This window comes from Schistocerca gregaria, unplaced genomic scaffold, assembly GCF_023897955.1.
Source record: "Schistocerca gregaria isolate iqSchGreg1 unplaced genomic scaffold, iqSchGreg1.2 ptg000077l, whole genome shotgun sequence".
Taxonomy (NCBI): Eukaryota; Metazoa; Arthropoda; class Insecta; order Orthoptera; family Acrididae; genus Schistocerca; species Schistocerca gregaria.
The window spans coordinates 15,718,769-15,745,654 of record NW_026061710.1 but is presented as its reverse complement, the minus strand read 5'-3'; the positions used below and the strand labels follow the sequence as shown (position 1 = coordinate 15,745,654).

Genomic DNA, 26,886 nt, shown 5'->3' with positions numbered 1-26,886 from the left:
AAATCTACATAAATGAATTCTAAATTCACACATTAATCTGTCAAAATTGTAAATAAATTAATATTAATCAATATAACAAAAAATATTTTAACCATATGGTCCTTTCGTACTAATATGGGTTAACAATCTTAGGATAGAAACCGACCTGGCTCACGCCGGTCTGAACTCAGATCATGTAAGAATTTAAAGGTCGAACAGACCTAATCATTGGTCTCCTGCACCCAAAATTTTTCTTAATCCAACATCGAGGTCGCAATCTGCTTTGTCGATATGAGCTCTCAAAAACAATTACGCTGTTATCCCTAAGGTAACTTAATCTTATGATCATAAATTATGGATCAAAATAACAAACATAAATAAATGATATAATAATGAAGAGTTTATCTATTCTTCATGTCACCCCAACAAAACATCATCATTAAATATAGAAAGACAAACAAAAAACTATATAAAAGTAAAATGTCAAGCTCTATAGGGTCTTCTCGTCCTAAAGAAGAATTTAAGCCTTTTGACTCAAAAGTTAAATTCAAAAATTTATTAAGAGACAGTTGATTTCTCGTCAAGCCATTCATTCCAGCCACTAATTAAGAGACTAATGATTATGCTACCTTTGCACGGTCAAAATACCGCGGCTCTTTAAAAATACGCTCAGTGAGCAGGCCAGACCTCAAAATATAAACAAGAGGACATGTTTTTGATAAACAGGCGGAAATCAATTTTGCCTAGTTCCTTATAATAAGTTCACAAGGTAAAAATTTCATACAAATAAATATACTAATTCTATCATTATTACAAAAATTTTAAAATTAAATTAATAATCTTAATAAAAAACCTAAAATATTTATAAAATCAAAATAAAAAATAATGAACTAAAACGTAATCTTAAAGATAGCTGGTTTAAAGCTTACTATTATATTTCTATAAAATAAATTATAGGTTATTAACTTCAAAGCTTATCCCTTAAAGAATAAATAAGTTAATATTTTTACTTAAAAAATTAAATAAAAACAAATAACTTTAAAAAATTAAATTTTTTCTTAAGAAACTAGATATCTTGGGAAACGATTAACATCTCATTTCTATAAATAATTTAATAATAATTAAGATACATTAACTATAAATTATTTATAAATCAACCCAAATCGAGACAAGTAAAATAAATACTAAAATTTTGATAAACTCTGATACAAAAGGTACAATAAATAAAATCTACTTAAAAAAATTTAAAATAATATTTCATAAAACACTTACATTACCAATAAAGTATAATTTAAAAAATCAATTCTATAAAATATACTAAGACAAAAATACAATAAAATTATTTATATTAAATAATTAAATAAACAAAAAATAAATATAATAAAATAAATAATCAAGATATCCTGATTTGCACAGAAAAATTTTCAGTGTAAATGAAACACTTTACTAATAAGTTATATCTTGAAACTCTTCCTAGATACACTTTCCAGTACATCTACTATGTTACGACTTATCTCATCTAAATTGAAGCTACTTTAAAATAAAATAGAATAATCAATAATGAGAGCGACGGGCGATGTGTACACATCTCAGAGCCAATATCAGTTAAATTAAATAAATTAAATTACTATCAAATCCACCTTCATTAACAGTATTTCACTATCAAATCCGTTATAAACAAAAATCTATTGTAACCCACCTCCTCTTAACTATAAGCTGCACCTTGACCTGAAATATTTTATAATTATAAATCTTGAGAATTATAACTCTAAAAAGATTCTCTGATAACGGAGATATACAAACAAATAAATTAAGTAGAGTAAATCGTGTATTATCAATCATGGGGTAGGTTCCTCTGAATGGAATGAGATACCGCCAAATTCTTTGGGTTTAAAGACCTTAACTAATAGTACCCTGGTAAATATAATTAACATTTAAAATAATAGGGTATCTAATCCTAGTTTATTATTTAAATTTCACAGATTCATAAAAAGGGCCACAAATAAATTTTAACATTTCACCTTACAAATTTATATTTCAACCCTAATAATATAAACAACTGTTTTAACCAATAATATTCACTTGTATCAATCGTATAACCGCGGCTGCTGGCACGAATTATGCCGATACTAAATCAATTGCTAAATCCAAAATCACTTGATAATTAAATCAAATTACTGCAAAAAGAACATTTAGTCTAACAAAACTTACATATAATACAAGGAAAAAGTGAATAAACAAGCAAGAATAAAACTTTTAAAAATAAAAAATAAGAAAATTTTAAATCTATTAATTCAGGAAAAAATAAATGATTCAAATATTTAAAGAAAAAAAAGAAAAAAACCACAAACATTAACAAAAAAAAAGAAACGCCCCTATGTATGACCACAACAACTTCTCTATTATATATAATTAAAGATTAATATGGAACATGTATAGCAATAAATGTATTATATTCTTTCTTATTTAATCTTTCTTTTCACTAATAAATAAAGAAAGATTAAATAATATAATAAATATATTTTATACAATTATGTAATTTAATATAATATGTTATTAATATGAATTCTTTTTTTTATATTAAGTTAACTTTCATATATATTAGTTAAATAATCTAATTATAGATAATTTACATAATTATATTATTATAATTAATATAATTATTTATATTAATTATAATATTTTATATTTAAATTAATAATTTTATTTATTATATCCAATTATAATAATATTAAATATTAAATTACATATTATTATATATATTATATTATAATAACCTATTTTAAGCTAAAAACATAAGTAGCTATAATCCTACGTAAATAATTGCTTTAAAATAATCAATTGATAATGGTAAGATGAACTTATAATACTTTAATTTCAATTAAATGTAATATATTAATATAAATTATTTATTATATATATATATAAAAAAAATAAAATGAGCAGGATAAATTAATCCTAATTAAACAAAATAATACATAAAAGAATTTCAAAAAAAAACTTTCGATTTATATATTAAATAAATGAAGTGCCTGATTAAAGGGTTACCTTGATAGGGTAAATAAAGTAAATAAAATTACCTTCATTAAAATTACATAAGATAGAATTAAACTACCTCCTTTAGTATCAAAAACTAACGTGCATCATACACCTTAATGTAAAAAGGTAAGCTAAACAAGCTAATGGGTTCATACCCCATTTATAGAGGTATCAATCCTCTCCTTTTTAATGACCAACAACTCTACAAAACTTCTCTTCCTATCAACATTAATGATAGGAACGATCCTGTCCATTTCATCAAATTCCTGATTTGGGGTTTGAATAGGACTTGAGATCAACTTACTTTCATTTATTCCGCTCCTAACAAGAAATAAAAATATAATAATAAATGAATCATCAATTAAATATTTTATTGTCCAAGCAATAGCATCGACAATATTATTATTTTCAATGTTGCTGATTCAAATAAAATATCCCATGGGATGGGAAACAGAATTTATCCCATCAATAATAATTAGATCTAGACTATTATTAAAGATTGGAGCTGCACCTTTCCATTTCTGATTTCCAGAAGTTATAGGAGCATCAAGATGAAATAATTGTTTAACATTAATAACATGACAAAAAATCGCCCCAATAATGGTCTTATCTTATTGTATTCAATTAAGAACTTTTCTATGAACAATTATTATCTTAAGAATTATTATTGGGGCAATAGGAGGTTTAAATCAAACATCCTTACGACAACTTTTAGCATATTCATCAATCAGACATCTAGGTTGAATAATTAGATCATTAACAGTCAGAGAAAACATCTGAGAACTATACTTCATTATTTACTCACTATTAAGATTAATTATAGTTTTATTATTTAAGCAAATAAATTTATTTTTCATAAATCAAATTTATTCAGCCAGAAATATAAAAACCGAAATTAAATTCATAATATTCTTATCTTTATTATCTTTAGGTGGACTACCACCATTCCTTGGATTCTTACCAAAATGAATTGTAATACAATCATTAATAGAAAACAATATAACAACTATTATAACTATTATAGTTGTATTAACTACAATTACACTCTACTACTATATACGTATTAGATTCTCAGCTCTAATTATATCATACACAGAAAATTCGTGATCTATAAAGATAAAGTCCCAAAAATCAAGAATCATTCTTCCTATAACAGTAATAATTTCAACAATAGGATTGATTTCAACATCAACCTTAATTTCATTATACTAAGGACTTAAGTTAATCAAACTAATAACCTTCAAAGTTATAATTAAAAGAATAATCTTTTAGGCCTTAGTAAAATTTTACACCTCTAGAATTGCAGTCTAGAATCATAATTGAATATAAGACCTAAATATGATAAGAGAGAAAACATCTCATAAGTAGATTTACAGTCTACCACCTAAAATTCAGCCATCTTACCGCAAAAATGATTATTCTCAACAAACCATAAGGACATTGGTACTTTATACTTCATATTTGGAGCATGAGCAGGAATAGTAGGAACATCAATAATAATACTTATTCGTGCTGAACTTGGCCAACCCGGATCTCTAATTGGGGATGACCAGATTTATAATGTTATTATTACAGCTCACGCATTCGTAATAATTTTCTTTATAGTAATACCTATTATAATTGGTGGATTTGGTAATTGACTTGTTCCACTAATAATTGGTGCACCAGATATAGCATTTCCACGAATAAATAATATAAGTTTTTGATTACTACCACCTTCACTAACCCTTCTTCTTACATCTGCTATAATAGATAATGGTGCTGGTACAGGATGAACAGTTTACCCTCCTCTAGCAGGAGCTATTGCACACGGGGGTGCATCTGTAGATCTAGCTATTTTTTCACTGCACTTAGCAGGTGTATCATCTATTCTTGGTGCAGTGAATTTCATTACAACAGCAATTAATATACGATCAGAAAGTATAACTTTAGATCAAACACCTTTATTTGTATGATCTGTAGCTATTACAGCATTACTTCTCCTTCTTTCACTTCCAGTTTTAGCAGGAGCTATTACTATATTATTAACAGATCGAAATTTAAATACATCATTCTTTGACCCTCTAGCTATTTTTTCACTGCACTTAGCAGGTGTATCATCTATTCTTGGTGCAGTGAATTTCATTACAACAGCAATTAATATACGATCAGAAAGTATAACTTTAGATCAAACACCTTTATTTGTATGATCTGTAGCTATTACAGCATTACTTCTCCTTCTTTCACTTCCAGTTTTAGCAGGAGCTATTACTATATTATTAACAGATCGAAATTTAAATACATCATTCTTTGACCTTGCAGGAGGGGGTGACCCAATTCTATATCAACATCTATTTTGATTCTTTGGACACCCAGAAGTTTATATTTTAATTCTACCGGGGTTCGGAATTATTTCACATATTGTATGTCAAGAAAGAGGAAAAATTGAATCATTTGGAACATTAGGTATAATTTATGCTATACTATCAATTGGACTAATAGGATTTATTGTATGAGCACATCATATATTTACAGTAGGAATGGATGTTGACACACGAGCATATTTTACATCAGCAACAATAATTATTGCTGTACCTACAGGAATTAAGGTATTTAGATGATTAGCTACATTATATGGAACTAAATTCAAGTTCAATCCACCATTATTATGAGCTCTAGGATTTATTTTCCTATTTACAATTGGTGGATTAACAGGATTAGTATTAGCAAATTCATCACTTGATATTGTATTACATGATACATATTATGTAGTAGCCCACTTTCATTATGTATTATCTATAGGAGCAGTATTTGCAATTATAGGAGGTGTCATTCAATGATATCCACTATTTACAGGATTAACTATAAATAATACATGATTAAAAATCCAATTTACAATTATATTCATTGGAGTAAATTTAACATTCTTTCCTGAACACTTCCTAGGATTAGCAGGAATACCTCGACGATACTCTGACTACCCAGACGCATATACATCATGAAACGTAGTATCAAGAATTGGGTCTACAATTTCTATTGTAGGAATCGTTATATTCATTGTAATTATATGAGAAAGAATGATTACAAACCGAGCAATTATATTTAGAGCTAACATAAGAAGATCAACAGAATGACTACAAAATAACCCTCCTGCAGAACATAGTTACTCAGAATTACCATTAATCTCTAGATTCTAATATGGCAGATTAGTGCAGCAGATTTAAGCTCTACAAATAAAGGTTTGACCTTTTATTAGAAAATATTTATTAATGGCAACATGATCAAATTTATCTCTTCAAGATGGAGCTTCACCATTAATGGAGCAATTATCATTCTTTCATGATCATACTATGGTCGTATTATTATTAATTACAGTAATTGTAGGTTATGCCCTAAGTTATATATTATTTATTGCCTATACTAACCGTAATATACTTCATGGACATTTAATTGAAACAATCTGAACAGCTTTACCAGCAATTACATTAATTTTTATTGCCCTTCCATCATTACGACTATTATATTTACTTGATGATTCAGTAGATGCAATAATTACAATTAAAACCATTGGACGACAATGATATTGAAGATATGAATATTCAGACTTCATAGACGTAGAATTTGACACTTATATAACACCAGAACAAGACCTAGAAAATGATGGATTCCGACTACTAGATGTAGATAACCGAACAATCCTACCAATAAATACAGAAGTACGAGTATTAACAAGAGCATCAGATGTTCTACACTCATGAGCAGTTCCTGCATTAGGGGTTAAAATTGATGCAACGCCAGGTCGGTTAAATCAAGGAACATTCACAATAAATCGACCTGGATTATTCTTTGGACAATGCTCAGAAATCTGTGGAGCAAACCACAGATTTATACCAATTGTAATTGAAAGAACTTCAGTAAATTTATTTATTAAGTGATTATCTAAGATAATTTAAGGAGTTAGTTAAAATAAATAACATTAGAGTGTCAATCTAAAGTAACTAAAAAAAATTAGTACACCTTGAAATTCATCAGATGACTGAAAGTAAGTAATGGTCTCTTAAACCAAATAATAGTAAATTAACGACTACTTCTGATGGGGAAATTATATCCAAATCCCTCAAATATCCCCTCTTATATGATTCTCACTATTCATTATATTTTCAGCTACATTAATCTTGTTTAATCAAATAAACTTCTTCTCATTTAAACCTAACCTTATTAAAAGAGCAGAAAAAGGAACAATTGAAATAAAAAACTTAAATTAAAAATGATAACAAATCTATTCTCAACATTTGACCCCTCAACTAACATCTTTAATTTATCATTAAATTGAACTAGAACATTTCTAGGACTATTATTAATCCCATCACTATTTTGACTTACACCATCACGAATTAACATTATCTGAAATAAACTAAATTTAACCTTACATAATGAATTTAAAACACTTCTTGGACCAAAATCATTTAATGGAACAACATTCATTTTCATCTCAATTTTTATTATAATATTATTTAACAATTTCATAGGATTATTCCCTTATATTTTTACTAGAACAAGACATTTAGCATTAACATTTGCAATTGCCCTACCTATATGGCTAAGATTTATATTATTTGGATGAACTAACCATACTAATCATATATTTACACACCTTGTACCACAAGGTACACCGCCTGCATTAATATCATTTATAGTACTAATTGAAACAATTAGTAATGTTATTCGACCAGGTACATTAGCAGTACGGTTGGCAGCAAATATAATTGCAGGACACTTATTATTAACCTTATTAGGAAACACAGGACCATCTATAGCAATAAACTTAATCTCATTACTAATTATTGGACAAATACTTCTATTAATTCTAGAATGAGCAGTAGCAATAATTCAAGCCTATGTTTTCTCAATTCTAAGAACTCTATATTCTAGAGAAGTATATTAAACCTATGTTAACAACTCACTCAAACCACCCATTCCACTTAGTAGACTATAGACCTTGACCATTAACAGGAGCAATTGGAGCAATAGTCCTAGTATCAGGACTAGCAAAATGATTCCACCTATTTAATATTAACTTATTCATAATTGGATTTGGAATTACCCTACTAACTATAATTCAATGATGACGAGATGTAGTACGAGAAGGAACATATCAAGGATTACATACAGGATTTGTATCAATTGGATTACGATGAGGAATAATTTTATTTATTGCATCAGAGGTATTATTTTTCGTTTCTTTTTTTTGAGCATTCTTTAGAAGAAGATTAGCACCAACAATTGAACTAGGAATACTATGACCTCCAATAGGAATTCAACCCTTTAACCCTATACAAATTCCATTACTTAATACAGCTATTCTTTTAGCATCAGGAGTAACAGTAACATGAGCACATCATAGTTTAATGGAATCTAATCATACTCAAGCACTACAAGGATTATTCTTCACAGTGTTATTAGGACTATACTTTACAATACTTCAAGCATATGAATATTGAGAAGCACCTTTTACCATTGCAGATGCAGTTTATGGATCAACATTCTTTGTTGCAACAGGATTCCATGGTTTACATGTAATTATTGGAACAATCTTTTTATCAACATGTCTACTTCGACACTCAATAAATCAATTTTCACCAAGACATCACTTTGGATTTGAAGCAGCAGCTTGATACTGACACTTCATAGACGTAGTATGATTATTCTTATATATCTCTATTTATTGATGAGGTAGATAATTGTTTTTCTAGTATAAATAGTACATTTGACTTCCAATCAGAAAGCTTGATATAAATCAAGAAAAACAATTCTAATTCTATCAACAAGAGTTTTCATTAGATTTATTATTCCAATAATTGTTATAATCCTGGCAACAACACTATCAAAAAAATTAATTAATGATCGAGAAAAAAGATCACCATTTGAATGTGGGTTTGATCCAAAAAGATCAGCACGAATACCATTCTCAATACGATTCTTCCTAATCGCAGTAATCTTTTTAATTTTTGATGTTGAAATTGCACTAATTCTACCAATTGTAATTATTTTTAAAACTTCAGACATTATAATCTGAACAGTATCAACAATATTTTTTATTCTAGTTCTATTAGGAGGACTATACCATGAATGAAACCAAGGAGCATTACAATGAGCAGAATAAAGGGTTGTAGTTAAATATAACATTTGGGTTGCATTCAAGAAGTATTGATATTATCAATCAACCTTAAATAGAATAAGAAGCGAAATATTGCAGTCAGTTTCGACCTGGAAGATTGGTATGTACTACCCTTATTCTTATTAATTGAAGCCAATAAGAGGCGTATTACTGTTAATAATATAATTGAACTATAATAGTTCCAATTAAGGAAATGTAAAGCCAATATGAAAGCTGCTAACTTTTTATATTAGCGGTTAAACTCCGTTAACATTTCTAAAATTTATATAGTTTAAATAAAACATTACATTTTCACTGTAAAAATAATATATCTATATTTATAAATACTTAAAAGTAAAAATACTTCCTTAACATCTTCACTGTCACGCTCTAATTATAAGCTATTTAAGTAAACGAAAAACAATATTACCAAAATAAATATTCAAAAAATAAAAGTTAAAAGATAAATCTTGAAATTAGAATCATATCAACCTTGAATATAACCAATTAAATAAATAAATAATCTATATAAACCTTGACCACCAAGTAATTCACCTCAACCATAATCAAATGACTTAGATGAATAATAACCTATTTTTAAAGGAATATATCTAATAAACTTAGTTGAAAGAAAAGGTATAAATCATATAGAACCAGCAAATCTAACAAAAGAAAGTATACTTAAAGAAATAAATTATGAGAAAAATCAAAATTAGAAATAAGATAACCTAAATAAGCACCTAAAATAACAACTGTAATAGTTAAAAACTTTAAATAATAAGGTAAAGCAATCACATGAGGAATAGGAAAAATTAATCAAGATAAAAGACTACCACCAAAAACAGCAACAAACAATAGACCAATTATTCCAAATGAAATATAATAACCCTTATCATCAAAAGAAAATCTAGAATAAAAATTATTATCACCAGATATTGAATAATAAAACAAACGAAAACAATAAGAAGCAGTTAAACCAGTAGAAAAAAATAAAGAAAAAAAATTAAACAATTAATTCATCTTAAACAAACCATCTCAAGAATTAAATCCTTTGAATAAAATCCCGCTAAAAAAGGTATTCCACACAAAGATAAACTAGAAACATTAAAACAAACTGAAGTTAAAGGTATGAAATTAACAATTGATCCTATAAAACGAATATCCTGAGAATCCTTCAAATTATGAATTATTGAACCTGCACATATAAATAATAATGCCTTAAATAAAGCATGAGCCAATAAATGAAAAAATGCAAGCTTTGGATAACCTATAGCCAAAATTCTTATTATTAAACCAAGTTGTCTTAAAGTAGAAAGAGCAATAATCCTCTTTAAATCAAACTCAAAATTAGCGCCCAATCCAGCCATAAATATAGTTATACAACCAATTAAAAGTAAAAATCAACCACAATTATAAGTATCCAATATTGGTCTAAAACGAATTAATAAATAAACACCAGCAGTAACAAGAGTAGAAGAATGAACTATAGCAGAAACAGGAGTAGGAGCTGCTATAGCAGCAGGAAGTCATGAAGAGAAAGGAATCTGAGCTCTCTTAGTTATAGCTGCTAAAACAATTAATATAGTAATGAGCTTTATTTCAAAAGAATTAGAAATAAAATCATAATAATAAATATAATTTCAACCACCAAAATTTAACATTCATGCAATAGAAATTAAAATAGCAACATCACCAATACGATTAGAAAGTGCAGTTAATATACCAGCACTATAAGATTTTACATTTTGATAATAAATAACTAAACAATAAGAAACTAAACCTAAACCATCTCAACCTAATAAAATTCTAATTAAATTAGGACTAATAATTAAAAAACCTATAGAAAGAATAAATATTAAAACAATAATAATAAAACGATTTATATTCTTTTCACCAGATATATAATCCTCTCTATAATAAATAACCAAAGAAGAAATATATATAACAAAAGATATAAAAATAAGAGATATTCAATCCAAAATTAAAGTTATAACAACTATAGAACCATTTAAATTGAAAAGCTCTCACTCAACAAAAACTCTATAATGAATTATTAAATAATAAATACCTAAAATAAAAATTATAGTTCTCGAAATAAACAAAGAAAAAAAACTCAAAGAACAAATAGAAAATAAATTCACGGCCTAAGATGAAAAACTTCATATCATTGATTCCACAAAACAATATTTTTAATTAAAATACTTAAGCAAACTAAACAAAGAAATATTCACCCTTTAAACAGAGAATATTTAAAGGCAATCAATGTAAAAGTAAAAGATGATATTCACGAAAATAACCAAGAGAACAAGTATAAACACCAGAATAATAATTCCCATGCTGAGAATAAGAATATATATACAAAGTATAAACAGCTCTAAAAAAAGATAAAAAAATCAAAGCAAAGAATCTAAAAGAAGATCAAGATATAATTCTATTTAATAATCTAATTTCACCTACCAAATTTAAAGAAGGAGGAGCAGCCATATTTGATGATCTTAAAAGAAATCATCATAAAGCCATTCTTGGCATCAAATTAATTATACCCTTGTTAATTAATAATCTTCGTCTACCTAAACGTTCATAAATAATATTAGATAAACAAAATAAACCAGAAGAACATAAACCATGACCAACCATTAGAGAAAGAGAACCTACACAACCTCATCAATTCATAGTCATCAATCCACCAATAACCATTCTTATATGAGCAACAGAAGAATATGCAATTAAAGACTTTAAATCAACCTGACGAAAACAAATAAATCCTACAATAACACCCCCAGATAAACCTAAAGACAATCAAAAATAATTAAACTTTAAACCCAAATAAGAAATAACCTTTATAACACGAAAAATACCATAACCACCTAACTTTAATAAAACACCAGCAAGAATTATTCTACCTGAAATAGGGGCCTCTACATGAGCCTTAGGAAGTCATAAATGAACCAAAAACATAGGTATCTTAACTAAAAAAGCCAAAATTATAAATACATAAAACATAATATAATAAGAACCAAAATCAACCAATAAAGGAAAATATAAAGTATTAGAAAAATCATAAACCTTAAATAAAACTAATAATAAAGGTAATCTAGCAACCAAAGTATAAAAAATTAAATAAACACCAGCCTGCAAACGCTCAGGTTGATAACCCCAACCCAAAATTAAAAGTAAAGTATGAACTAATCTAGCCTCAAAAAAAATAAAAAAGAAAGAAGACTTAATCTAGCAAATGAACAATAAAGCATAATTATTAAAATCAAAACCATAAAAACAAAAAAATTAGAATGATATGAACTTAAATAAACTGAACCTCTAGCAGTGATTATTAAAGAACGAATCCAAAAACTAAGTAAAATTAAACTAAAAGAAAAATAATCAATACCAAAATAATATCTAATTATATTCAAATCAGCATATGAATAAACACAAATTATAAAAAAAAACCGACAGAAACATTAAAGAATGAACCAACCATCAACAATTATTTAATAAACAAAGAGGGATCAAAAAAATAATTATAAATAAATACTTTAACATAAAGATAAACCAAAAGAATTAAAAAAATCGTTACCATGAGAACGAATTATTGAAACTAAAATAGAAAGACCTAAAGCACCCTCACAAACAGAAAAAACTAAAAAAATAACAGGAAAAAAATAATCATAATCAAACTCAATAAGAAAAACAATAACTAACATAAATAAAGAAAGAACAATATATTCTAATCTCAAAAGAACCATTAATAAATGTTTACGTTTAGAAGAAAAAACATAAACACCAGCAAAATAAATCAATAAAGAAGTAAAAATAGAGAATATAAACATTAGTTTTAATAGTTTAAAAAAAACGCCGGTCTTGTAAACCGGAAATAAGTCCAGCCCCCACTTTTAAAACTTCAGAGGTGGAAAAGCTTCCATCATCGGTCCCCAAAACCGGTATTTTAAATAAACTAACCCCTGAAAAGATCAAAATAATAATTATATCATTATCAAATGTAATAAATATTAATTTTATTAAATTAAGACACCCAATATCAATAATGCTTTTTATTATCCTTCAAACCTTCCTAGTTGGATTAATAACAGGAACAATAATAGAAAGATATTGATTATCATATATTTTATTTTTAACATTTCTTGGTGGTATACTAGTATTATTTATTTACATTACAAGAATTGCATCAAACGAAATATTTCAGCCTAAATCAATCACTATAATTATTACATTAATAATGTGAGTATTTATCATATTAATATTAATTATTCTAGATATATCTATATTTATAGACTTTTTCAAAAACACCGAAACTATAAATATTGATAATTCAATCAATTATCAAGAAATAACAATATCTTTAGAAAAATTATATAATAGACCAACATTCATTATTACAATAATAATAATAATTTATTTATTTTTAGCACTACTAGCAGTTGTTAAAATCACCAATATTAATCAGGGACCTATTCGTAAACTAAGATAATTACTAATGAATAAACCCTTACGATTAAGACATCCTTTAATTAAAATTATTAATAACTCTTTAATTGACTTACCAGCCCCAACAAATATTTCATTTTGATGAAATTTTGGATCCCTATTAGGGTTATGTTTGGTAATTCAAATCGTAACTGGACTATTTTTAGCTATACATTATACATCAAATATTGAAATAGCATTCAGTAGTGTAGTACACATCTGCCGAGACGTAAATAATGGTTGAATTATCCGAACCTTACACGCAAATGGAGCATCTATATTTTTTATTTGTATTTACTTACATGTAGGACGGGGAATTTACTATGGATCTTATATATATATACATACCTGAATAATTGGTACAGTGATTTTATTTTTAGTTATAGCAACTGCATTTATAGGATATGTCTTACCCTGAGGCCAAATATCTTTTTGAGGTACAACAGTAATTACTAATTTATTATCAGCAATCCCGTACTTAGGAACAGATTTAGTCCAATGAGTATGAGGAGGATTCGCTGTTGATAATGCAACATTAAATCGATTCTTCACATTCCATTTTGTATTACCATTTATTATTGCTGCTATAGCAGCAATTCATTTATTTTTTCTTCACCAAACAGGATCTAATAATCCTCTTGGACTAAATGGAGATATTGAAAAAATTCCATTCCATCCATACTTTACCTTTAAGGATTCTATTACATTTGTAATAATAACATCATTATTAATTATACTATGTTTAATTAATCCTTACCTATTAGGAGATCCAGATAACTTTGTACCTGCCAACCCATTAGTAACACCAGTTCACATTCAACCAGAATGATATTTCCTATTTGCATATGCAATTCTACGATCTATCCCTAATAAGTTAGGAGGTGTTATTGCATTATTTTTATCAATTAAAATCTTAATAATTTTACCATTTTATAATAAAACACCATTCCGAGGCATTCAATTTTACCCTATTAATCAAATTTTATTCTGAATTATAGTAGTTGTTGTATGCTTACTAACGTGAATTGGTAAACGACCTGTTGAAGAACCTTATATTATAACAGGTGAAATCTTAACAATTATTTACTTCACATATTTCTTAATTAATGTCCATGTCACAAACGCATGAGATAAATTAATTAAGGAATAAAGTTAATTAGCTTAGGAAAAGCATATGTTTTGAAAACATAGAATTAGAAGTTTAACTCTTCTATTAACTTTTCTCAAAAAATTTCACTAAACAAATGAGATAAATAAAATCTTTAAACCAACAAAGAAAATAAAAAAATTCAAAGATAAAGGTAAAAAACTTTTTCAAGCTAAGTACATTAATTTATCATAACGGAACCGTGGTAATGTTCCACGAACCCAAATAAAACCAAAAGATATAATAGCAAGCTTAATAAAAAATATAAAAGAATAAAAATCACCGCCCAAAAAAATTAAAGCCAATAACATTCTTATGAAGACAATTCTAGTATATTCAGCTAAAAAAAATTAAAGTAAAACCACCCGCACCATACTCAATATTAAATCCTGAAACTAACTCAGATTCCCCTTCAGCAAAATCAAAAGGAGTACGATTAGTTTCAGCTAAGCAAGAAGCAAAACAAGCTAAAGCTAAAGGAAAAGAAATAATAATAAATCAACAATAAAGCTACCAAATAAAATAAAGCTACCAATTAAAATAATTAAAGACAATAAAATTAAAGCTAAACTAACTTCATAAGAAATTGTTTGAGCAACAGCACGAAGAGAACCTAATAATGAATAATTTGAATTAGAAGATCAACCAGCAATTATAACAGTATAAACACCTAATCTAGTACAACATAAAAAAAATAAAAATCCATAAGAAAAAGAACACATATAAGTTAAATAAGGAAAAATTACTCAAACGGCTAAAGAAATCATTAAATTAAAAACAGGGGAAAAATAATAAAGTAGGTAATTAGATATAATAGGAATTGGCTGCTCCTTACAAATTAACTTAATAGCATCTCTAAATGGCTGAGGAATTCCAACAAAACCTACCTTATTTGGACCCTTCCGAATCTGAATATAACCTAAAACCTTACGCTCTAATAAAGTTAAAAAGGCAACACTACTTAAAACACAAATAACCAATAAAAGAAACTTCAAAATAAATATAAATAAATCATAAAGTATCAATACTATTTGTAGAAAAAATCTGCATAAATGAATTCTAAATTCAACACATTAATCTGTCAAAATAGTAAATAAATTAATATTAATCAATATAACAAAAAATATTTTAACCATATGGTCCTTTCGTACTAATATGGATTAACAATCTTAGGATAGAAACCGACCTGGCTCACGCCGGTCTGAACTCAGATCATGCAAGAATTTAAAGGTCGAACAGACCTAATCATTGGGCTCCTGCACCCAAAATTTTTCTTAATCCAACATCGAGGTCGCAATCTGCTTTGTCGATATGAGCTCTCAAAAACAATTACGCTGTTATCCCTAAGGTAACTTAATCTTATGATCATAAATTATGGATCAAAATAACAAACATAAATAAATGATATAATAATGAAGAGTTTATCTATTCTTCATGTCACCCCAACAAAACATCATCATTAAATATAGAAAGACAAACAAAAAACTATATAAAAGTAAAATGTCAAGCTCTATAGGGTCTTCTCGTCCTAAAGAAGAATTTAAGCCTTTTGACTCAAAAGTTAAATTCAAAAATTTATTAAGAGACAGTTGATTTCTCGTCAAGCCATTCATTCCAGCCTCTAATTAAGAGACTAATGATTATGCTACCTTTGCACGGTCAAAATACCGCGGCTCTTTAAAAATACGCTCAGTGAGCAGGCCAGACCTCAAAATATAAACAAGAGGACATGTTTTTGATAAACAGTCGGAAATCAATTTTGCCTAGTTCCTTATAATAAGTTCAGAAGGTAAAAATTTCATACAAATAAATATACTAATTCTATCATTATTACAAAAATTTTAAAATTAAATTAATAATCTTAATAAAAAACCTAAAATATTTATAAAATCAAAATAAAAAATAATGAACTAAAACGTAATCTTAAAGATAGCTGGTTTAAAGCTTACTATTATATTTCTATAAAATAAATTATAGGTTATTAACTTCAAAGCTTATCCCTTAAAGAATAAATAAGTTAATATTTTTACTTAAAAAATTAAATAAAAAAAAATAACTTTAAAAAATTAAATTTTTTCTTAAGATATCTTGGGAAACGATTAACATCTCATTTCTATAAATAATTTAATAATAATTAGGATACATTAACTATAAATTATTTATAAATCAACCCAAATCGAGACAAGTAAAATAAATACTAAAATTTTGATAAACCCTGATACAAAAGGTACATTAAATAAAATCTACTTAAAAAATTTAAAATAATATTTCATAAAACACTTACATTACCAATAAACTATAATTTAAAAAATCAATTCTATAAAATATACTAAGACAAAATTACAATAAAATTATTTATATTAAATAATTAAATAAACAAAAAATAAATATAATAAAATAAATAATCAAGATATCCTGATTTGCACAGAAAAATTTTCAGTGTAAATGAAACACTTTACTAATAAGTTATATCTTGAAACTCTTCCTAGATACACTTTCCAGTACATCTACTATGTTACGACTTATCTCATCTAAATTGAAGCTACTTTAAAATAAAATAGAATAATCAATAATGAGAGCGACGGGCGATGTGTACACATCTCAGAGCCAATATCAGTTAAATTAAATAAATTAAATTACTATCAAATCTACCTTCATTAACAGTATTTCACTATCAAATCCGTTATAAACAAAAATCTATTGTAACCCACCTCCTCTTAACTATAAGCTGCACCTTGACCTGAAATATTTTATAATTATAAATCTTGAGAATTATAACTCTAAAAAGATTCTCTGATAACGGAGATATACAAACAAATAAATTAAGTAGAGTAAATCGTGTATTATCAATCATGGGGTAGGTTCCTCTGAATGGAATGAGATACCGCCAAATTCTTTGGGTTTAAAGACCTTAACTAATAGTACCCTGGTAAATATAATTAACATTTAAAATAATAGGGTATCTAATCCTAGTTTATTATTTAAATTTCACAGATTCATAAAAAGGGCCACAAATAAATTTTAACATTTCACCTTACAAATTTATATTTCAACCCTAATAATATAAACAACTGTTTTAACCAATAATATTCACTTGTATCAATCGTATAACCGCGGCTGCTGGCACGAATTATGCCGATACTAAATCAATTGCTAAATCCAAAATCACTTGATAATTAAATCAAATTACTGCAAAAAGAACATTTAGTCTAACAAAACTTACATATAATACAAAGAAAAAGTGAATAAACAAGCAAGAATAAAACTTTTAAAAATAAAAAATAAGAAAATTTTAAATCTATTAATTCAGGAAAAAATAAAAGATTCAAATATTTAAAGAAAAAAAAAGAAAAAAACCACAAACATTAACAAAAAAAAAAGAAACGCCCCTATGTATGACCACAACAACTTCTCTATTATATATAATTAAAGATTAATATGGAACATGTATAGCAATAAATGTATTATATTCTTTCTTATTTAATCTTTCTTTTCACTAATAAATAAAGAAAGATTAAATAATATAATAAATATATTTTATACAATTATGTAATTTAATATAATATGTTATTAATATGAATTCTTTTTTTTATATTAAGTTAACTTTCATATATATTAGTTAAATAATCTAATTATAGATAATTTACATAATTATATTATTATAATTAATATAATTATTTATATTAATTATAATATTTTATATTTAAATTAATAATTTTATTTATGATATCCAATTATAATAATATTAAATATTAAATTACATATTATTATATATATTATATTATAATAACCTATTTTAAGCTAAAAACATATGTAGCTATAATCCTAGGTAGATAATTGCATTAAAATAATCAATTGATAATGGTAAGATGAACTTATAATACTTTAATTTCAATTAAATGTAATATATTAATATAAATTATTTATTATATATATATATATATATATATAAAATAAAATGAGCAGGATAAATTAATCCTAATTAAACAAAATAATACATAAAAGAATTTCAAAAAAAAACTTTCGATTTATATATTAAATAAATGAAGTGCCTGATTAAAGGGTTACCTTGATAGGGTAAATAAAGTAAATAAAATTACCTTCATTAAAATTACATAAGATAGAATTAAACTACCTCCTTTAGTATCAAAAACTAACGTGCATCATACACCTTAATGTAAAAAGGTAAGCTAAACAAGCTAATGGGTTCATACCCCATTTATAGAGGTATCAATCCTCTCCTTTTTAATGACCAACAACTCTACAAAACTTCTCTTCCTATCAACATTAATGATAGGAACGATCCTGTCCATTTCATCAAATTCCTGATTTGGGGTTTGAATAGGACTTGAGATCAACTTACTTTCATTTATTCCGCTCCTAACAAGAAATAAAAATATAATAATAAATGAATCATCAATTAAATATTTTATTGTCCAAGCAATAGCATCGACAATATTATTATTTTCAATTTTGCTGATTCAAATAAAATATCCCATGGGATGGGAAACAGAATTTATCCCATCAATAATAATTAGATCTAGACTATTATTAAAGATTGGAGCTGCACCTTTCCATTTCTGATTTCCAGAAGTTATAGGAGCATCAAGATGAAATAATTGTTTAACATTAATAACATGACAAAAAATCGCCCCAATAATGGTCTTATCTTATTGTATTCAATTAAGAACTTTTATTTGAACAATTATTATCTTAAGAATTATTACTGGGGCAATAGGAGGTTTAAATCAAACATCCTTACGACAACTTTTAGCATATTCATCAATCAGACATCTAGGTTGAATAATTAGATCATTAACAGTCAGAGAAAACATCTGAGAACTATACTTCATTATTTACTCACTATTAAGATTAATTATAGTTTTATTATTTAAGCAAATAAATTTATTTTTCATAAATCAAATTTATTCAGCCAGAAATATAAAAACCGAAATTAAATTCATAATATTCTTATCTTTATTATCTTTAGGTGGACTACCACCATTCCTTGGATTCTTACCAAAATGAATTGTAATACAATCATTAATAGAAAACAATATAACAACTATTATAACTATTATAGTTGTATTTACTACAATTACACTCTACTACTATATACGTATTAGATTCTCAGCTCTAATTATATCATACACAGAAAATTCGTGATCTATAAAGATAAAGTCCCAAAAATCAAGAATCATTCTTCCTATAACAGTAATAATTTCAACAATAGGATTGATTTCAACATCAACCTTAATTTCATTATACTAAGGACTTAAGTTAATCAAACTAATAACCTTCAAAGTTATAATTAAAAGAATAATCTTTCAGGCCTTAGTAAAATTTTACACCTCTAGAATTGCAGTCTAGAATCATAATTGAATATAAGACCTAAATATGATAAGAGAGAAAACATCTCATAAGTAGATTTACAGTCTACCACCTAAAATTCAGCCATCTTACCGCAAAAATGATTATTCTCAACAAACCATAAGGACATTGGTACTTTATACTTCATATTTGGAGCATGAGCAGGAATAGTAGGAACATCAATAAGAATACTTATTCGTGCTGAACTTGGCCAACCCGGATCTCTAATTGGGGATGACCAGATTTATAATGTTATTATTACAGCTCACGGATTCGTAATAATTTTCTTTATAGTAATACCTATTATAATTGGTGGATTTGGTAATTTACTTGTTCCACTAATAATTGGTGCACCAGATATAGCATTTCCACGAATAAATAATATAAGTTTTTGATTACTACCACCTTCACTAACCCTTCTTCTTACATCTTCTATAGTAGATAATGGTACAGGATGAACAGTTTACCCTCCTCTAGCAGGAGCTATTGCACACGGGGGTGCATCTGTAGATCTAGCTATTTTTTCACTGCACTTAGCAGGTGTATCATCTATTCTTGGTGCAGTGAATTTCATTACAACAGCAATTAATATACGATCAGAAAGTATAACTTTAGATCAAACACCTTTATTTGTATGATCTGTAGCTATTACAGCATTACTTCTCCTTCTTTCACTTCCAGTTTTAGCAGGAGCTATTACTATATTATTAACAGATCGAAATTTAAATACATCATTCTTTGACCCTGCAGGAGGGGGTGACCCAATTCTATATCAACATCTATTTTGATTCTTTGGACACCCAGAAGTTTATATTTTAATTCTACCGGGGTTCGGAATTATTTCACATATTGTATGTCAAGAAAGAGGAAAAATTGAATCATTTGGAACATTAGGTATAATTTATGCTATACTATCAATTGGACTAATAGGATTTATTGTATGAGCACATCATATATTTACAGTAGGAATGGATGTTGACACACGAGCATATTTTACATCAGCAACAATAATTATTGCTGTACCTACAGGAATTAAGGTATTTAGATGATTAGCTACATTATATGGAACTAAATTCAAGTTCAATCCACCATTATTATGAGCTCTAGGATTTATTTTCCTATTTACAATTGGTGGATTAACAGGATTAGTATTAGCAAATTCATCACTTGATATTGTATTACATGATACATATTATGTAGTAGCCCACTTTCATTAAGTATTATCTATAGGAGCAGTATTTGCAATTATAGGAGGTGTCATTCAATGATATCCACTATTTACAGGATTAACTATAAATAATACATGATTAAAAATCCAATTTACAATTATATTCATTGGAGTAAATTTAACATTCTTTCCTCAACACTTCCTAGGCTTAGCAGGAATACCTCGACGATACTCTGACTACCCAGACGCATATACATCATGAAACGTAGTATCAAGAATTGGGTCTACAATTTCTATTGTAGGAATCATTATATTCATTGTAATTATATGAGAAAGAATGATTACAAACCGAGCAATTATATTTAGAGCAAACATAAGAAGATCAACAGAATGACTACAAAATAACCCTCCTGCAGAACATAGTTACTCAGAATTACCATTAATCTCTAGATTCTAATATGGCAGATGAGTGCAGTAGATTTAAGCTCTACAAATAAAGGTTTGACCTTTTATTAGAAAATATTTATTAATGGCAACATGATCAAATTTATCTCTTCAAGATGGAGCTTCACCATTAATGGAGCAATTATCATTCTTTCATGATCATACTATGGTCGTATTATTATTAATTACAGTAATTGTAGGTTATGCCCTAAGTTATATATTATTTATTGCCTATACTAACCGTAATATACTTCATGGACATTTAATTGAAACAATCTGAACAGCTTTACCAGCAATTACATTAATTTTTATTGCCCTTCCATCATTACGACTATTATATTTACTTGATGATTCAGTAGATGCAATAATTACAATTAAAACCATTGGACGACAATGATATTGAAGATATGAATATTCAGACTTCATAGACGTAGAATTTGACACTTATATAACACCAGAACAAGACCTAGAAAATGATGGATTCCGACTACTAGATGTAGATAACCGAACAATCCTACCAATAAATACAGAAGTACGAGTATTAACAAGAGCATCAGATGTTCTACACTCATGAGCAGTTCCTGCATTAGGGGTTAAAATTGATGCAACGCCAGGTCGGTTAAATCAAGGAACATTCACAATAAATCGACCTGGATTATTCTTTGGACAATGCTCAGAAATCTGTGGAGCAAACCACAGATTTATACCAATTGTAATTGAAAGAACTTCAGTAAATTTATTTATTAAGTGATTATCTAAGATAATTTAAGGAGTTAGTTAAAATAAATAACATTAGAGTGTCAATCTAAAGTAACTAAAAAAAATTAGTACACCTTGAAATTCATCAGATGACTGAAAGTAAGTAATGGTCTCTTAAACCAAATAATAGTAAATTAACGACTACTTCTGATGGGGAAATTATATCCAAATCCCTCAAATATCCCCTCTTATATGATTCTCACTATTCATTATATTTTCAGCTACATTAATCTTGTTTAATCAAATAAACTTCTTCTCATTTAAACCTAACCTTATTAAAAGAGCAGAAAAAGGAACAATTGAAATAAAAAACTTAAATTGAAAATGATAACAAATCTATTCTCAACATTTGACCCATCAAGTAACATCTTTAATTTATCATTAAATTGAACTAGAACATTTCTAGGACTATTATTAATCCCATCACTATTTTGACTTACACCATCACGAATTAACATTATCTGAAATAAACTAAATTTAACCTTACATAATGAATTTAAAACACTTCTTGGACCAAAATCATTTAATGGAACAACATTCATTTTCATCTCAATTTTTATTATAATATTATTTAACAATTTCATAGGATTATTCCCTTATATTTTTACTAGAACAAGACATTTAGCATTAACATTTGCAATTGCCCTACCTATATGGCTAAGATTTATATTATTTGGATGAATTAACCATACTAATCATATATTTACACACCTTGTACCACAAGGTACACCGCTTGCATTAATATCATTTATAGTACTAATTGAAACAATTAGTAATGTTATTCGACCAGGTACATTAGCAGTACGGTTGGCAGCAAATATAATTGCAGGACACTTATTATTAACCTTATTAGGAAACACAGGACCATCTATAGCAATAAACTTAATCTCATTACTAATTATTGGACAAATACTTCTATTAATTCTAGAATCAGCAGTAGCAATAATTCAAGCCTATGTTTTCTCAATTCTAAGAACTCTATATTCTAGAGAAGTATATTAAACCTATGTTAACAACTCACTCAAACCACCCATTCCACTTAGTAGACTATAGACCTTGACCATTAACAGGAGCAATTGGAGCAATAGTCCTAGTATCAGGACTAGCAAAATGATTCCACCTATTTAATATTAACTTATTCAAAATTGGATTTGGAATTACCCTACTAACTATAATTCAATGATGACGAGATGAAGTACGAGAAGGAACATATCAAGGATTACATACAGGATTTGTATCAATTGGATTATGATGAGAAATAATTTCATTTATTCCATCAGAGGTATTATTTTTCGTTTCTTTTTTTTGAGCATTCTTTAGAAGAAGATTAGCACCAACAATTGAACTAGGAATACTATGACCTCCAATAGGAATTCAACCCTTTAACCCTATACAAATTCCATTACTTAATACAGCTATTCTTTTAGCATCAGGAGTAACAGTAACATGAGCACATCATAGTTTAATGGAATCTAATCATACTCAAGCACTACAAGGATTATTCTTAACAGTGTTATTAGGACTATACTTTACAATACTTCAAGCATATGAATATTGAGAAGCACCTTTTACCATTGCAGATGCAGTTTATGGATCAACATTCTTTGTTGCAACAGGATTCCATGGTTTACACGTAATTATTGGAACAATCTTTTTATCAACATGTCTACTTCGACACTCAATAAATCAATTTTCACCAAGACATCACTTTGGATTTGAAGCAGCAGCATGATACTGACACTTCGTAGACGTAGTATGATTATTCTTATATATCTCTATTTATTGATGAGGTAGATAATTGTTTTTCTAGTATAAATAGTACATTTGACTTCCAATCAGAAAGCTTGATATAAATCAAGAAAAACAATTCTAATTCTATCAACAAGAGTTTTCATTAGATTTATTATTCCAATAATTGTTATAATCCTGGCAACAACACTATCAAAAAAATTAATTAATGATCGAGAAAAAAGATCACCATTTGAATGTGGGTTTGATCCAAAAAGATCAGCACGAATACCATTCTCAATACGATTCTTCCTAATCGCAGTAATCTTTTTAATTTTTGATGTGGAAATTGCACTAATTCTACCAATTGTAATTATTTTTTAAACTTCAGACATTATAATCTGAACAGTATCAACAATATTTTTTATTCTAGTTCTATTAGGAGGACTATACCATGAATGAAACCAAGGAGCATTACAATGAGCAGAATAAAGGGTTGTAGTTAAATATAACATTTGGGTTGCATTCAAAAAGTATTGATATTATCAATCAACCTTAAATAGAATAAGAAGCGAAATATTGCAGTCAGTTTCGACCTGGAAGATTGGTATGTACTACCCTTATTCTTATTAATTGAAGCCAAAAAGAGGCGTATTACTGTTAATAATATAATTGAACTATAATAGTTCCAATTAAGGAAATGTAAAGCCAATATGAAAGCTGCTAACTTTTTATATTAGCGGTTAAACTCCGTTAACATTTCTAAAATTTATATAGTTTAAATAAAACATTACATTTTCACTGTAAAAATAATATATCTATATTTATAAATACTTAAAAGTAAAAATACTTCCTTAACATCTTCAGTGTCACGCTCTAATTATAAGCTATTTAAGTAAACGAAAAACAATATTACCAAAATAAGTATTCAAAAAATAAAAGTTAAAAGATAAATCTTGAAATTAGAATCATATCAACCTTGAATATAACCAATTAAATAAATAAATAATCTATATAAACCTTGACCACCAAGTAATTCACCTCAACCATAATCAAATGACTTAGATGAATAATAACCTATTTTTAAAGGAATATATCTAATAAACTTAGTTGAAAGAAAAGGTATAAATCATATAGAACCAGCAAATCTAACAAAAGAAAGTATACTTAAAGAAAATAAATTATGAGAAAAATCAAAATTAGAAATAAGATAACCTAAATAAGCACCTAAAATAACAACTGTAATAGTTAAAAACTTTAAATAATAAGGTAAAGCAATCACATGAGGAATAGGAAAAATTAATCAAGATAAAAGACTACCACCAAAAACAGCAACAAACAATAGACCAATTATTCCAAATGAAATATAGTAACCCTTATCATCAAAAGAAAATCTAGAATAAAAATTATTATCACCAGATATTGAATAATAAAACAAACGAAAAGAATAAGAAGCAGTTAAACCAGTAGAAAAAAATAAAGAAAAAAAATTAAACAATTAATTCATCTTAAACAAACCATCTCAAGAATTAAATCCTTTGAATAAGATCCCGCTAAAAAAGGTATTCCACACAAAGATAAACTAGAAACATTAAAACAAACTGAAGTTAAAGGTATGAAATTAACAATTGATCCTATAAAACGAATATCCTGAGAATCCTTCAAATTATGAATTATTGAACCTGCACATATAAATAATAATGCCTTAAATAAAGCATGAGCCAATAAATGAAAAAATGCAAGATTTGGATAACCTATAGCCAAAATTCTTATTATTAAACCAAGTTGTCTTAAAGTAGAAAGAGCAATAATCTTCTTTAAATCAAACTCAAAATTAGCGCCCAATCCAGCCATAAATATAGTTATACAACCAATTAAAAGTAAAAATCAACCACAATTATAAGTATCCAATATTGGTCTAAAACGAATTAATAAATAAACACCAGCAGTAACAAGAGTAGAAGAATGAACTAAAGCAGAAACAGGAGTAGGAGCTGCTATAGCAGCAGGAAGTCATGAAGAGAAAGGAATCTGAGCTCTCTTAGTTATAGCTGCTAAGACAATTAATATAGTAATGAGCTTTATTTCAAAAGAATTAGAAATAAAATCATAATAATAAATATAATTTCAACCACCAAAATTTAACATTCATGCAATAGAAATTAAAATAGCAACATCACCAATACGATTAGAAAGTGCAGTTAATATACCAGCACTATAAGATTTTACATTTTGATAATAAATAACTAAACAATAAGAAACTAAACCTAAACCATCTCAACCTAATAAAATTCTAATTAAATTAGGACTAATAATTAAAAAACCTATAGAAAGAATAAATATTAAAACAATAATAATAAAACGATTTTTATTCTTTTCACCAGATATATAATCCTCTCTATAATAAATAACCAAAGAAGAAATATATATAACAAAAGATATAAAAATAAGAGATATTCAATCCAAAATTAAAGTTATAACAACTATAGAACCATTTAAATTGAAAAGCTCTCACTCAACAAAAACTCTATAATCAATTATTAAATAATAAATACCTAAAATAAAAATTATAGTTCTCGAAATAAACAAAGAAAAAAAACTCAAAGAATAAATAGAAAATAAATTCACGGC

At 26.9% G+C, this 26,886-nt stretch overlaps 1 protein-coding gene and 1 long non-coding RNA gene across 2 annotated transcripts; both read right to left on the bottom strand.

The window, feature by feature from the left end:
* Positions 1–46: 46 nt before the first annotated feature.
* On the bottom strand, positions 47–16,869 carry LOC126301633 (uncharacterized). Its single transcript, XR_007553057.1, has 2 exons — positions 16,028–16,869; positions 47–200 (listed from the first exon to the last, which is right to left on the bottom strand). It is a non-coding gene; the product is annotated as an uncharacterized LOC126301633 (long non-coding RNA).
* An 8,862-nt stretch (positions 16,870–25,731) lies between these two features.
* Positions 25,732–26,621, bottom strand: LOC126301632 (NADH-ubiquinone oxidoreductase chain 5-like). Its single transcript, XM_049991710.1, has one exon. It carries the CDS (start codon positions 26,107–26,109, stop codon positions 25,759–25,761), a length of 351 nt encoding a protein of 116 aa, XP_049847667.1. The 5' UTR covers positions 26,110–26,621; the 3' UTR covers positions 25,732–25,758.
* Between the last annotated feature and the right edge of the window lie 265 nt (positions 26,622–26,886).

What these genes read in the sequence shown, in the direction of transcription:
- LOC126301632 (XM_049991710.1), bottom strand. Translation starts at nt 26,109, where the DNA reads ATGGCTGGATTGGGCGCTAATTTTGAGTTTGATTTAAAGAAGATTATT.